Source organism: Poecilia reticulata, linkage group LG22, assembly GCF_000633615.1.
Source record: "Poecilia reticulata strain Guanapo linkage group LG22, Guppy_female_1.0+MT, whole genome shotgun sequence".
Classification (NCBI taxonomy): domain Eukaryota; kingdom Metazoa; phylum Chordata; class Actinopteri; order Cyprinodontiformes; family Poeciliidae; genus Poecilia; species Poecilia reticulata.
The window spans coordinates 92,885-103,163 of NC_024352.1; the positions used below are offsets into that span (position 1 = coordinate 92,885).

At 41.3% G+C, this 10,279-nt stretch overlaps 1 protein-coding gene across 2 annotated transcripts in view; it reads right to left on the reverse strand.

The window, feature by feature from the left end:
- Window positions 1–2,248: 2,248 nt before the first annotated feature.
- Window positions 2,249–10,279, reverse strand: part of LOC103458066 (nesprin-2-like) — a 240,386-nt gene continuing 232,355 nt past the window's right edge. The window contains exons 49-51 of one of the 2 annotated variants that reach the window (XM_008398614.2): window positions 7,103–7,450; window positions 6,846–6,982; window positions 2,249–2,404 (exon numbers count right to left, since the gene is read on the reverse strand). In XM_008398614.2, coding sequence (XP_008396836.1) covers window positions 2,344–2,404; window positions 6,846–6,982; window positions 7,103–7,450 — 546 coding nt within the window. In that variant the 3' untranslated portion in view covers window positions 2,249–2,343. Of the gene's footprint in view, window positions 2,405–2,589; window positions 2,746–6,845; window positions 6,983–7,102; window positions 7,451–10,279 lie in introns of those variants that run through there. The other variant, XM_008398613.2, reaches the window with a different exon arrangement.

Consider the following 10,279-nt stretch of genomic DNA (forward strand, 5'->3'; position numbering starts at 1 on the left):
CTGGTTGTAACGCTGTGGAAACATCTGTAGTATCAGAAGAAATCAGGCACTGTACTTCAGAAACCATGTCCAAATTTCTTTCTAAAGATTGAGAAATAGTTTGATGAGGAGTTTCTTTGGCTTTGTGCTCAGACTCCTGCAGCCCTGTGTCGGATGTTTTGCATGGTATACTTGAACTGTATGAAATGTCTGCCTTAGAGCCATTAGCATGAGCTGAAGCACAGGTTTTTACTTCGTGGAAAGAAATATCTAATGACTGTAGAAATCTTGTTTCTAGATCAACTGTGTCCTTTTCCTTTTCTTGTTGATCCTGGTCTTGGAAATCATTCTTTTTTTCTGAGCTGATGTCTTCTGCTACAGTTTCATTGTCCTTGCTGTTATTTTCTGCTGTGGTAAGTTTAAGGCTGTTATGCTTTTCTATACGATGTGTCATGACTACATCAGTGCGTGTTTCAGTAGCACATAGTAACTCTGGACCTGCTGAAGGCTCAACTCTTGTTACATCTTTTCTTGTTTGTCTAAGCTCAGTTCCTGCCAAATTAAAATCTGTTTGCTCTGTGTATGGTGGCATTGAGCTCTCAGTATCAAACTTTTCATTTGATGGAACCTGATCATTAGTCAAGTGTTCGAGAGGAAGCTTTGGACCTTCTGACTTTCTTTTGTTTTGTATAAGCTTAACTGACTCCACTACTAGTACTTCAGCCTGTCTTTCATTTCCCCCTGATCTGATCTGATCATTTTCCATTCCCTGTGCCTTCTCCTTGCTAAAATGTTCTTGATAACTTACAAGATTATTGGACCTTGTGGTTAGAACAAGCTCATGTTCTTCTTGATCAGTAGCTTTTCCACTTCCAATTTCTTTTTTTGTTTTATTATACTCCAGGTTGTAGGTTTCCATAGTGGCAGGCCGGACAGATGCTGAAACGTCACTAAATGTTGATTTTCTCCTAATTGGTATGACTGCTATTTCTGCTAAAATGGTAGTTTCTGTTTCTTCTAAAGGATTCTGTCCTTCAGGCCCCATTAATTTATCMTGTACAGGTTTTGCAATGGTGTCTTGCAAAGGTTTTGATGTTCCTGAGATCCATTCAGTTGGTGAAAATTTACCTTTGTCCTTAAGAAAAGAGTCAGTTGATCCGACGAGCTCATCTGAAGATACTTGAGCCATAGATTCATTATTACTTTGTTCAAACTGAAAAGACGTATTACTTTCAACCTCATCCATCTGAAAGGCTTGTACAATACACAGTTCTGTTTTCTCTGATTTTCTTTTGGGTGACAAAAAAGGACTGTCTATAAAGGTTTCTGTGGCAAAGTTTGATTCTTGCTGGGTATCATCAGGGTCTACACTTGGTGTTATATTGGCAGAGTAATTTAACGCCAACCGAACTTCAAGGTTCAACTTCCGATGACTTGGTTCAGTTTCTTCTACAAACACTCGTTGCTCTTTAGAACTCTGTAAAGACTTGTCACTGTTTGGATGGGGATGGCTTTCTGCCAATGTTTTGGCGATATGCTCCATCGGTGTTTCTTGACCTTTTAATCTTCTTTTGGCTAGAGAAGGTTTATTGTTATCTTCATCATTGGTTTCCTTTGTTTCTGATTCTCTGAGCAAATCTGAAGATTCCAAGCTGACAGGTGTTTTGTTATCTTCAGGGTCAACTTCTGTACTCCAACTATCAAAAGCAACTTCCCTGCAAGTTGCAGCTAGGACGGCAGTCTTTGACTTTCTTCTGACTGGTATAAGTTTTGATTCTTCCCCATGGCTGACTTCAGTTAGCTTTGCTTGTACCATTTGTTGTTCAGGATATTTAGAGGAAAATTTTGGACTCAATGGTTTTTGTCTGGGAGGTAGAACCTCTTTTTGTCTTAAAAGAGTTGGGTCAGGGTAACTTTGAACAAACTGTGGACACACAACACTTGTATTTTTTTCAACAGTAGTAACTCCAGATGGTGCAATTTTAAAATAGTCCTGGTTCTGTTGCAATTTAGCATCACTTGTTTTCTCAAGCTCACTTCTACTGATTTCCCTGCAGTGAGTTTTTATAACTTTCCTCATGTCAGACTCCACCTTTGTATGGACAAGTTGTTTTTCAGTCTCTAAGCATTTTGATTTTCTTCTGGATGGAATCAGTGAAATTTCTTCACATGTAGCACTTTTTGACACTTCCAAGGCTGGTTTTAAACTGGGTTTCAGAGTTTGAGTCTGCATTTCCTCAACTTGAACCATTAATTCATCCATAACAGATGTAGACGTCTTGGGTAAGGATGTACTTTGCTTGTCATGGAAACTACGGTTCTTACGTGGTGGTGCCACAACAGTACTCTTTGTTTCCCCCAGTTTTACATGAGACATATCCAAGGACTGAGTATCAGGCAGTTGTTCGCCTCTCTGTTCAATTTCCTTCAGTAAAACAGAGAAAACTGAATTAAGGTTTTTTGTATTAGAATTAAGTTACTTTATTCAACGTATGAAACACCATGTTTCTTACTCTTACTTTTGTAAGATCATGTTTCGTTCTTGATCCGACAAAACATTGATTTAGAAACACAATTCTATGATGTAGTTACCTTCAAGCTCTGATTTAAAAAGTTCTTGTGTGCATCTACATGTTCAAGAGTCTCTAAGCACTCTTTCTTAAACGTCTCAAACAAGTCTTGTGTCAGGCAGGCTGTTAGAAATTGTTGATGAGAAAGTGCTTCATGCAGATTGTGTTGCAGATTTTCAACTTCRTCTGTGACCATCTGAAACCAAGAGAGAAATATTTTTTTTAACTTTTGCTCACATATCTGTGTAATATATTTTAAATTATTGCTGATATTCTGCTTCTTCATCTGTGGTATAAAATATATAATACATAACAGCACAATATGTGACATGATTGAGAGACGAGGAGAAAACCTGCACAGAAGAAACTAAGTCTGAAGGGTTGCTGTGGGTCCACTGTTGCATAATAGAAATAGAGTCCTTCAGATAATGAGCTGTGTTTGTAGAACAGGCCCCTTGGTGGTCACTTAGCCTAAACTCCAAACTGTCAACGCAGAGAAATAAAATGTAGTGCAGTTGTTATTAACTGATCTTATAATCGTTCAAACATACAATACAAATACGTGTCTGTGCAACTCAGAAAAAAAAGTAGGTTCAATAAATAACATGGGGGAAAAAATACTTTTTTTGCTTCCGTTTAATTATATATATATATATATATATATATAGGGGGAGGAGCCAGGACGCCAGGTCAGAGGGGAGTTAACTACAACTACCCTCCCAGAAACTGGGTATGTAACCCCAGTAATGAACGTACCGTTAAAGCTGAATGAAGCAGCAAGTGACCTGAGAGAGAGAATCATGGCTGTAATGAACACCAGACAACCCCGACGCCAACTACAACGGCTGAGTGAAGTACCATCAGAAAGTCTAATTGAAGATGTGAATGCAGCCTTGAGAACAATCCCTACCACCACCATAACAGGAACCAATGAGCTAATATACAATTCGGCATCAGTGATCCTTGAGATGCTTGGCTATAAGAGCAACCACAGTGGCTAACCTCTGTACGAGAGGACCACAGCAACCTCCCTGAACAAGCCACGGTAACCATCACTGTGGCAGATGTCCAAGAAAGAGTCTCGGTTATGAAAAACTGGACAGCACCAGGACCTGACATGATCCATGCCTACTGGCTAAAGAAACTCACTGCCCTCCATGAGCGACTGGCAGCTCAAATGAACCAGCTGCTACAAAATGGGACTCACCCTGAATGGTTAACTGAAGGGCGCACAATCCTGATACAGAAGGATCCCTCAAAGGGTTCAGTCCCATCCAACTATCGGCCAATAACCTGTCTCTCTACAACATGGAAGCTCATGTCAGGCATCATAGTGGCTAAGATAAGCAGGCACATGGATAAATATATGAGCACGGCACAGAACGGAATCGGGATAAATAGCAGAGGAGCCAAACACCAACTCCTGGTAGACCACACAGTCGCCCGAGACTGCAAAACCCGACACACCAACCTGTGCACCGCTTGGATTGATTACAAGAAAGCCTATGACTCAATGCCACACACTTGGATCATTGAATGCTTAGAGATGTACAACATCAATAGGACTCCAAGAACCTTCATTGCAAACTCGATGGGGCTGTGGAAAACCACCCTTGAAGCCAACTGCAAGCCACTTGCACAAGTGTCCATCAAATGTGGTATATACCAAGGAGATGCTCTGTCCCCACTGCTATTCTGCATATGCCTGAACCCCCTCAGCCAAATCATCAACAAGACTGGCTATGGATACCGACTCAAGAATGGGGCCACAATCAGTCACCTCCTCTACATGGATGACATCAAGCTGTACGCTAAGAACGAGCGAGACAACGACTCACTGAACCACACAACCAGGATCTACAGCACTGACATTGGGATGTCATTCGGACTAGAAAAGTGTGGTCGGATGGTCACAAAGAGAGGGAAGGTCGTCCACACAGAAGGGGTCTCAGTCCCAGGAGGAACAATAGCAGGAGGAACTGTCCTCAATAGACATTGAGGACAGTTACAAGTACATGGGAATACCACAAGCAAATGGCAACCTCGATGAGGTCACAAGGAAAGGAGCCACARCCAAATACCTCCAACGAATAAGGCAAGTCCTGAGAAGCCAGCTCAATGGCAAGAACAAGATCCGTGCAATAAACAGCTATGCCTTACCAGTAATCAGATACCCTGCAGGAATAATTAGCTGGCCAATGGAAGAGATAAAGGCCACGGATGTTAAGACTCGGAAGCTACTAACCATGCATGGAGGGTTCCACCCCAAATCCAGCACCCTGAGACTGTATACAAGCCGTAAGGAAGGAGGCAGAGGACTAGTGAGTGTGAGAGCCACTGTCCACGATGAAACATCCAAGATACATAAATACATCAAGGACAAAGCCTCAAAGGATGATGTGCTCAGCGAATGTCTCAGGCAATGGGGAACAGAGGACGAGGTGCTGGAGGTATTGTCATGGGATGACAAGCCCCTACATGGGATGTACCGCCGACAAATAACTGAAGTGGCTGATATCAGGAAATGCTACCAATGGCTGGAAAAAGCTGGACTCAAGGACAACACAGAGGCTCTCATCCTGGTTGCACAGGAACAGGCCCTAAACACCAGAGCAATAGAGGCTCAGATCTACCACACCAGACAAGACCCAAGGTGTAGGTTGTGCAAGGAGGCCCCTGAGACAGTCCAGCACATAACAGCAGGGTGCAAGATGCTGGCAGGGAAAGCATACATGGAACGACATAACCAAGTGGCGGGCATAGTGTACAGGAACATCTGTGCAGAATATGGACTGGAAGCCCCGAGATCGAAGTGGGAAACACCCCCAAAGGTGGTAGAAAACGACCGAGCTAAGATCCTGTGGGACTTCCAGATCCAGACAGACAGGATGGTAATAGCGAACCAACCGGACATTGTGGTGGTGGATAAAGAACAGAGGAAAGCCATTGTGGTGGATGTAGCAATACCAAGTAATTACAACATCAGGAAAAAGGAGCACGAGAAACTGGAGAAATACCAGGGCCTCAGGGAGGAACTGGAAAAGACCTGGAAGGTGAAGACCACAGTGGTGCCTGTGGTCATCGGGGCCCTCGGGGCAGTSACCCCWAAACTGGAGCAGTGGCTAAAACAGATCCCAGGAACAACATCAGACATCTCAGTCCAGAAATGTGCAGTTCTAGGCACATGCAAGATACTGCGCAGAACCCTCAAGCTCCAGGGCCTCTGGTAGAGGACCCGAGCTCAGAGGATGTAAGAAACCACTCGCGGAGGGTAAGAAGGGAATTTTTTTTATACATATATATATATATATATATAGCAGCAAAAAAGTCTCCATCAGCAAACTTTATAGTTTTAGAATAAGGGAATCTGATCATTCTTCAAAGAACATCATCAGTCTCTGACTTCTGCTCCAAAGATGACACCTCTAATTTGGTCCTGCAGAGTGACAAGGACCAAAGTATTCTATTCTTTTTTGATCAGGCTCTAATGAACCATAATGAAAGATTAAATTCAGCCTGCATCATTCAGCTGGTATGACCTGCTAAAAAAAGGATTTATAAACCAGGCAGTAGCTTCTGGCATTACTCCTGATCAATCGTGGTGTACTCTTTGTAGCCAAATCTATCCAGTTCATTAGGATCATTTGGTTTGTGTGCTGCAGCCATTGATGATCAGTCTAGAGAATTTTTCAGGACACTGGGTTTGACTTTCCAGTGTCACCAAAGCTCCAGCTTYCTCACAGACAGTGGGGATTTATTTTCCAAGGATTTCCAGATAGTTTATCAAGTCCATTTTGCTCAGCACGTTTCCAGTGCCAGAGGAAACAAAGCAGCCCCAGAGTGAGTCATCACCAAGCTTAAATGTAGGCAGGGTGTCTTTTCAATGTATGTTGTAATTAAGTACTCTGGGCACTCCAGCTAAGTTGTGATCACACCCCAATGTCTTGGTAATTTCAAGAGTGATGAATCCTTCTAAAAGACTTTTTACAATTTTGGACTTTTCAGAGTCACTTAAGTCTCCTTTTCAGTTCATTTTGCATGATGAAAAAAAGCTGTCTAATAATTCTACAGATCTTGATATAAAGTGTTGATCTCCTTAGCTTCCCACTCTCCCTCATTAAACAAATACACAAGATATGTTTATATTCAATAAGCATTCAAGTTTATACAGCTTAGTGTTGGAAAATATGCATAAAAATGATAATATGGTCAAAATTCAAACTTGCCTAATAATTGTGCACATTGTGAATGGCAGCTGAAATGTCAGGAAAAGGTAACTGTTTGTAATAATGGTACCTGGTATGTTGCTGGCATAAAGATTCAACCAAACTGATAATTTCTGCAGGTAACGTGTTGGTATATGTTGCAGATTTTACTTCTTGGTACAGGTCATGAACTTTGACACCCAAATCCAGCAGTGAGTTCTCACAGTTCTGACAGAAAAATGAAAAGCTATATTACTCAACAGTTGGCACAGTGGGAGAGAAATTATTATTTCAGAAGGTGCTTTTTTTCCAGCAAAAAAAACCTTTGTAAGAAAATTCAGACAATACCTGAAGGCTGTGCCAGTGCTGCTGAAGCTGAGCTATGTTGTTCTGTGGTTCACTGTAACTAAATGCCTGATCCAGAGAGCGCAGTTCCCACTGCAGGGCAGCCGCTCTCTCCTTTAACTCTTGGGATATTTGGGCCAGTTCACAGTCCATCTCCTCTAACCGCCTCTCACAGGTTGTAAGGTGCTTCCTCACTTCATGCTCTGATTTGGCACATAGTTCATGGAGGTAGCGAACCTTCAGTGTGATAGCATCTTGACCTCCAGGAGTACAGAGACTCAACAAGCAGTCTTTGGCAGAATCCAGTTCCATGATCTCTCTCTGCTCCCTATCAACTGTCTGGAGCAAAGCCTAGAAAAAGAAAAAAATGTTAGACCAGGAGGTCTGGACCAGTGGTGGGAAGTAACGAAGTACAAGTACTTCGTTACTGTACTTAAGTACAATTTTCGTGTATCTGTACTTTACTTAAGTAGATTTAATAATGGATACTTTCTACTTTTACTCCACTACATTTTACAGTAAGTATCTGTACTTTCTACTTCACTACATTTCTATAAAAGTGTCGCGTTACTCGTTACATCCAAGTCGCGTTGCTCTTTTTTTCCGTTAAAATGTGAAGTTTAGGGACTTAAGGTGGCGYCGTAAAATCCGAGCAATAACGTGACTGTATGTTGTCACCCATCGGCTCCCCGTTTACTCGCACACAGAGCTCCAAGACATGCGCAGTGGTTTCCTCTGAGCGTCACTAATATAATAAAGCTGCATAAATCATAAGATATGGCGACATGTACAATCAGCAGCACTTCACTTTCACAGATGGTGGGGACTTCGTCCAATTTTTAACGTCACTTGGAAGGAAAGCTTAAAGAAAGGTAAGCTCCGTGGATGTGATGCTAGCAAAGCTAGCTGTATTGACTGAAACACATGTTGCATCTGCGATGAAAAAAAGTTGTCACTCATGCGCTGAATTACTGTGTGGAGGTGTTGACTGAGGTGTTGCATATATGGGACAACGCTGTGACCAAAGTGCAATATAGTAATATGACATTCATGGATGATCCGATTCTTCTGGACGGATCTTGACCAAGTCCTATAGTGCTGAAGCCTCACTGAGAGCCGTTCTTTGTTCTTGTAATGCTCTGCGTACACTGCAGTAGCTATTTTATTTCATTAAAATATCTTTATATTTTATTGGCGAATAAATAAAACAAGAACGTAGGAACGCAGAGCATGCTCATTGCTCTTTGTTTTCGTCACCTGTCATGGTGGCAGACATTGCAGCAGGAGGGAGGATGAGAACAGTCACGGTGCTCCTCCTGCTTGGTTACTTCTTGCTTATTAGGCATTGGACAGTGTTCATAGTTGAGCGTTGTTAATTGCTATGTTTAATGGTGCAGACAATTATTATTTCTGACATTGGCAATATGGGCAACCGCCCAGGGTGTTATTTTTTTAGGGATGGCAGGAGACCTCTGTGTATTGTGGCACAGAGATGAAAGCAAAACAGAATGAAGAAGAGTTTGAATTGTCACTGGTTAAATTTATTTCAGCTCTAAGTATTTAATATCTAGGTGTTTTTATGGGAAAGTGAATCTTTCAGATCAATTTGAGAAGCAGTTTTGATAGGTGCACTTAATTTTATTGTCATGTAGCATGGGGTGCTGGTTTTGATTTGGTCTTGGGTTCGGTGGTCTAGACTACAACTCTGCTACGTGGCTCCTTGGTTCCACGTCCTCCTSTGCCAGTTGGATTTCTTTCAAAATAAATGTGTGGCAAAAAAAAGTGAAGTTCATGTTATGTTAGGACAGGAGACCAGATGTTTCCATCCCTGAAATTATGATGCATAGAATCATATATCTAAGCCTAAACTATGTTACAGAGTAAACTCAATAAAAACATGCTTTATCTGTGGCATTGTTCATTAAAATGGCACATTTYTGATGTATTAAAATTAAATACAATTGGTACACTTAATGATATTAGTGATTAGGTATTGCATTCAGCAAGTACTTTTACTTTTAATACTTTAGTATTTTTAAAAGCCAGTACTTTTTTACTTTTACTTGAGTAAAATGTTAATGTGATACTTTGACTTTTACTTAAGTACATTTTTGTCTGTGTATTTGTACTTTTACTTAAGTAAATTTTTTGAGTACTTTCTCCACCACTGGTCTGGACTAAGGTTGCGCATAGGGATGGGTACACTTTTATAAGTACCAACCAAATTCTTATTATTGATGCTATTAAACATAGGTCATCAGTCTCACATGGCCAAAGATTTTACAACTTCCATGATTAGATGTGAAATAATGTGTTGCAAACAGCTTTATTCACTGAAAGTGTCAGTGTCTATGGCAACAATAAAATATTCAATGTATTTTTGAAACAAAATAATAAGCTACTTCCAGTCACTATAGTCATATCCACAAGTGACGCTGCGAAAGACTCCAGCTTACATCACTCAATCTTTCAATCTGATTAGTAGATTAGTCTCTAGAAAGAAGAGGAGAAAGCTTGGAATCCTTTTCTTCTCATTTTAGTGACAATAACCTCTAAATGCTCTAATAGCGTGTATATAAACTCCATGTTATGGGCAGCAGAAGACAGATTAGATAAAATATGTGGAACAATTCATGCAGGAATGTCAAAATATACGTGGTAAAGACACATTTGTAGAAACCCTCCCTGACACTCAGAGGACACCAGGGGTGAAAGTAAGGGGGTACGGCAGGGTACTGCGTACCCCTAAAAGATTTAGCGGGGGTACGCAGTACCCTCAACATGATAAGCCTTTTTTATAACATGATAAGCCAGTCCTCTGGTCACCTTGTTACCTTTGACCTTTTGCCCATGACGCATGACGCAGTTGCCTCTCGCGCAGCGAGATAAGGCGGATAATTGGAGCTCAACGTAGCGAACGTTCCAGATTACAGAACAGTTTTTGGTGAATTAAAAAAAAACGTTTTTGGTGAATAAAGTGGAGTAGACTTGCTGCTTGTCAGATGACGGAAAACGTTGAAGTATCGTTTCTGCTTCAGCTCGGAGTAGCGGTTTAAGCAGAGAGGTAATGAAATACCAAAGACACTGACAGGCCTCTGCGTCTGCCTTTCTCTGAAGAACTACTGAGCGGGAGGAGACAACCAGGTGAGGAGAAACTGTTGTTATCTATCGATCCAGTAT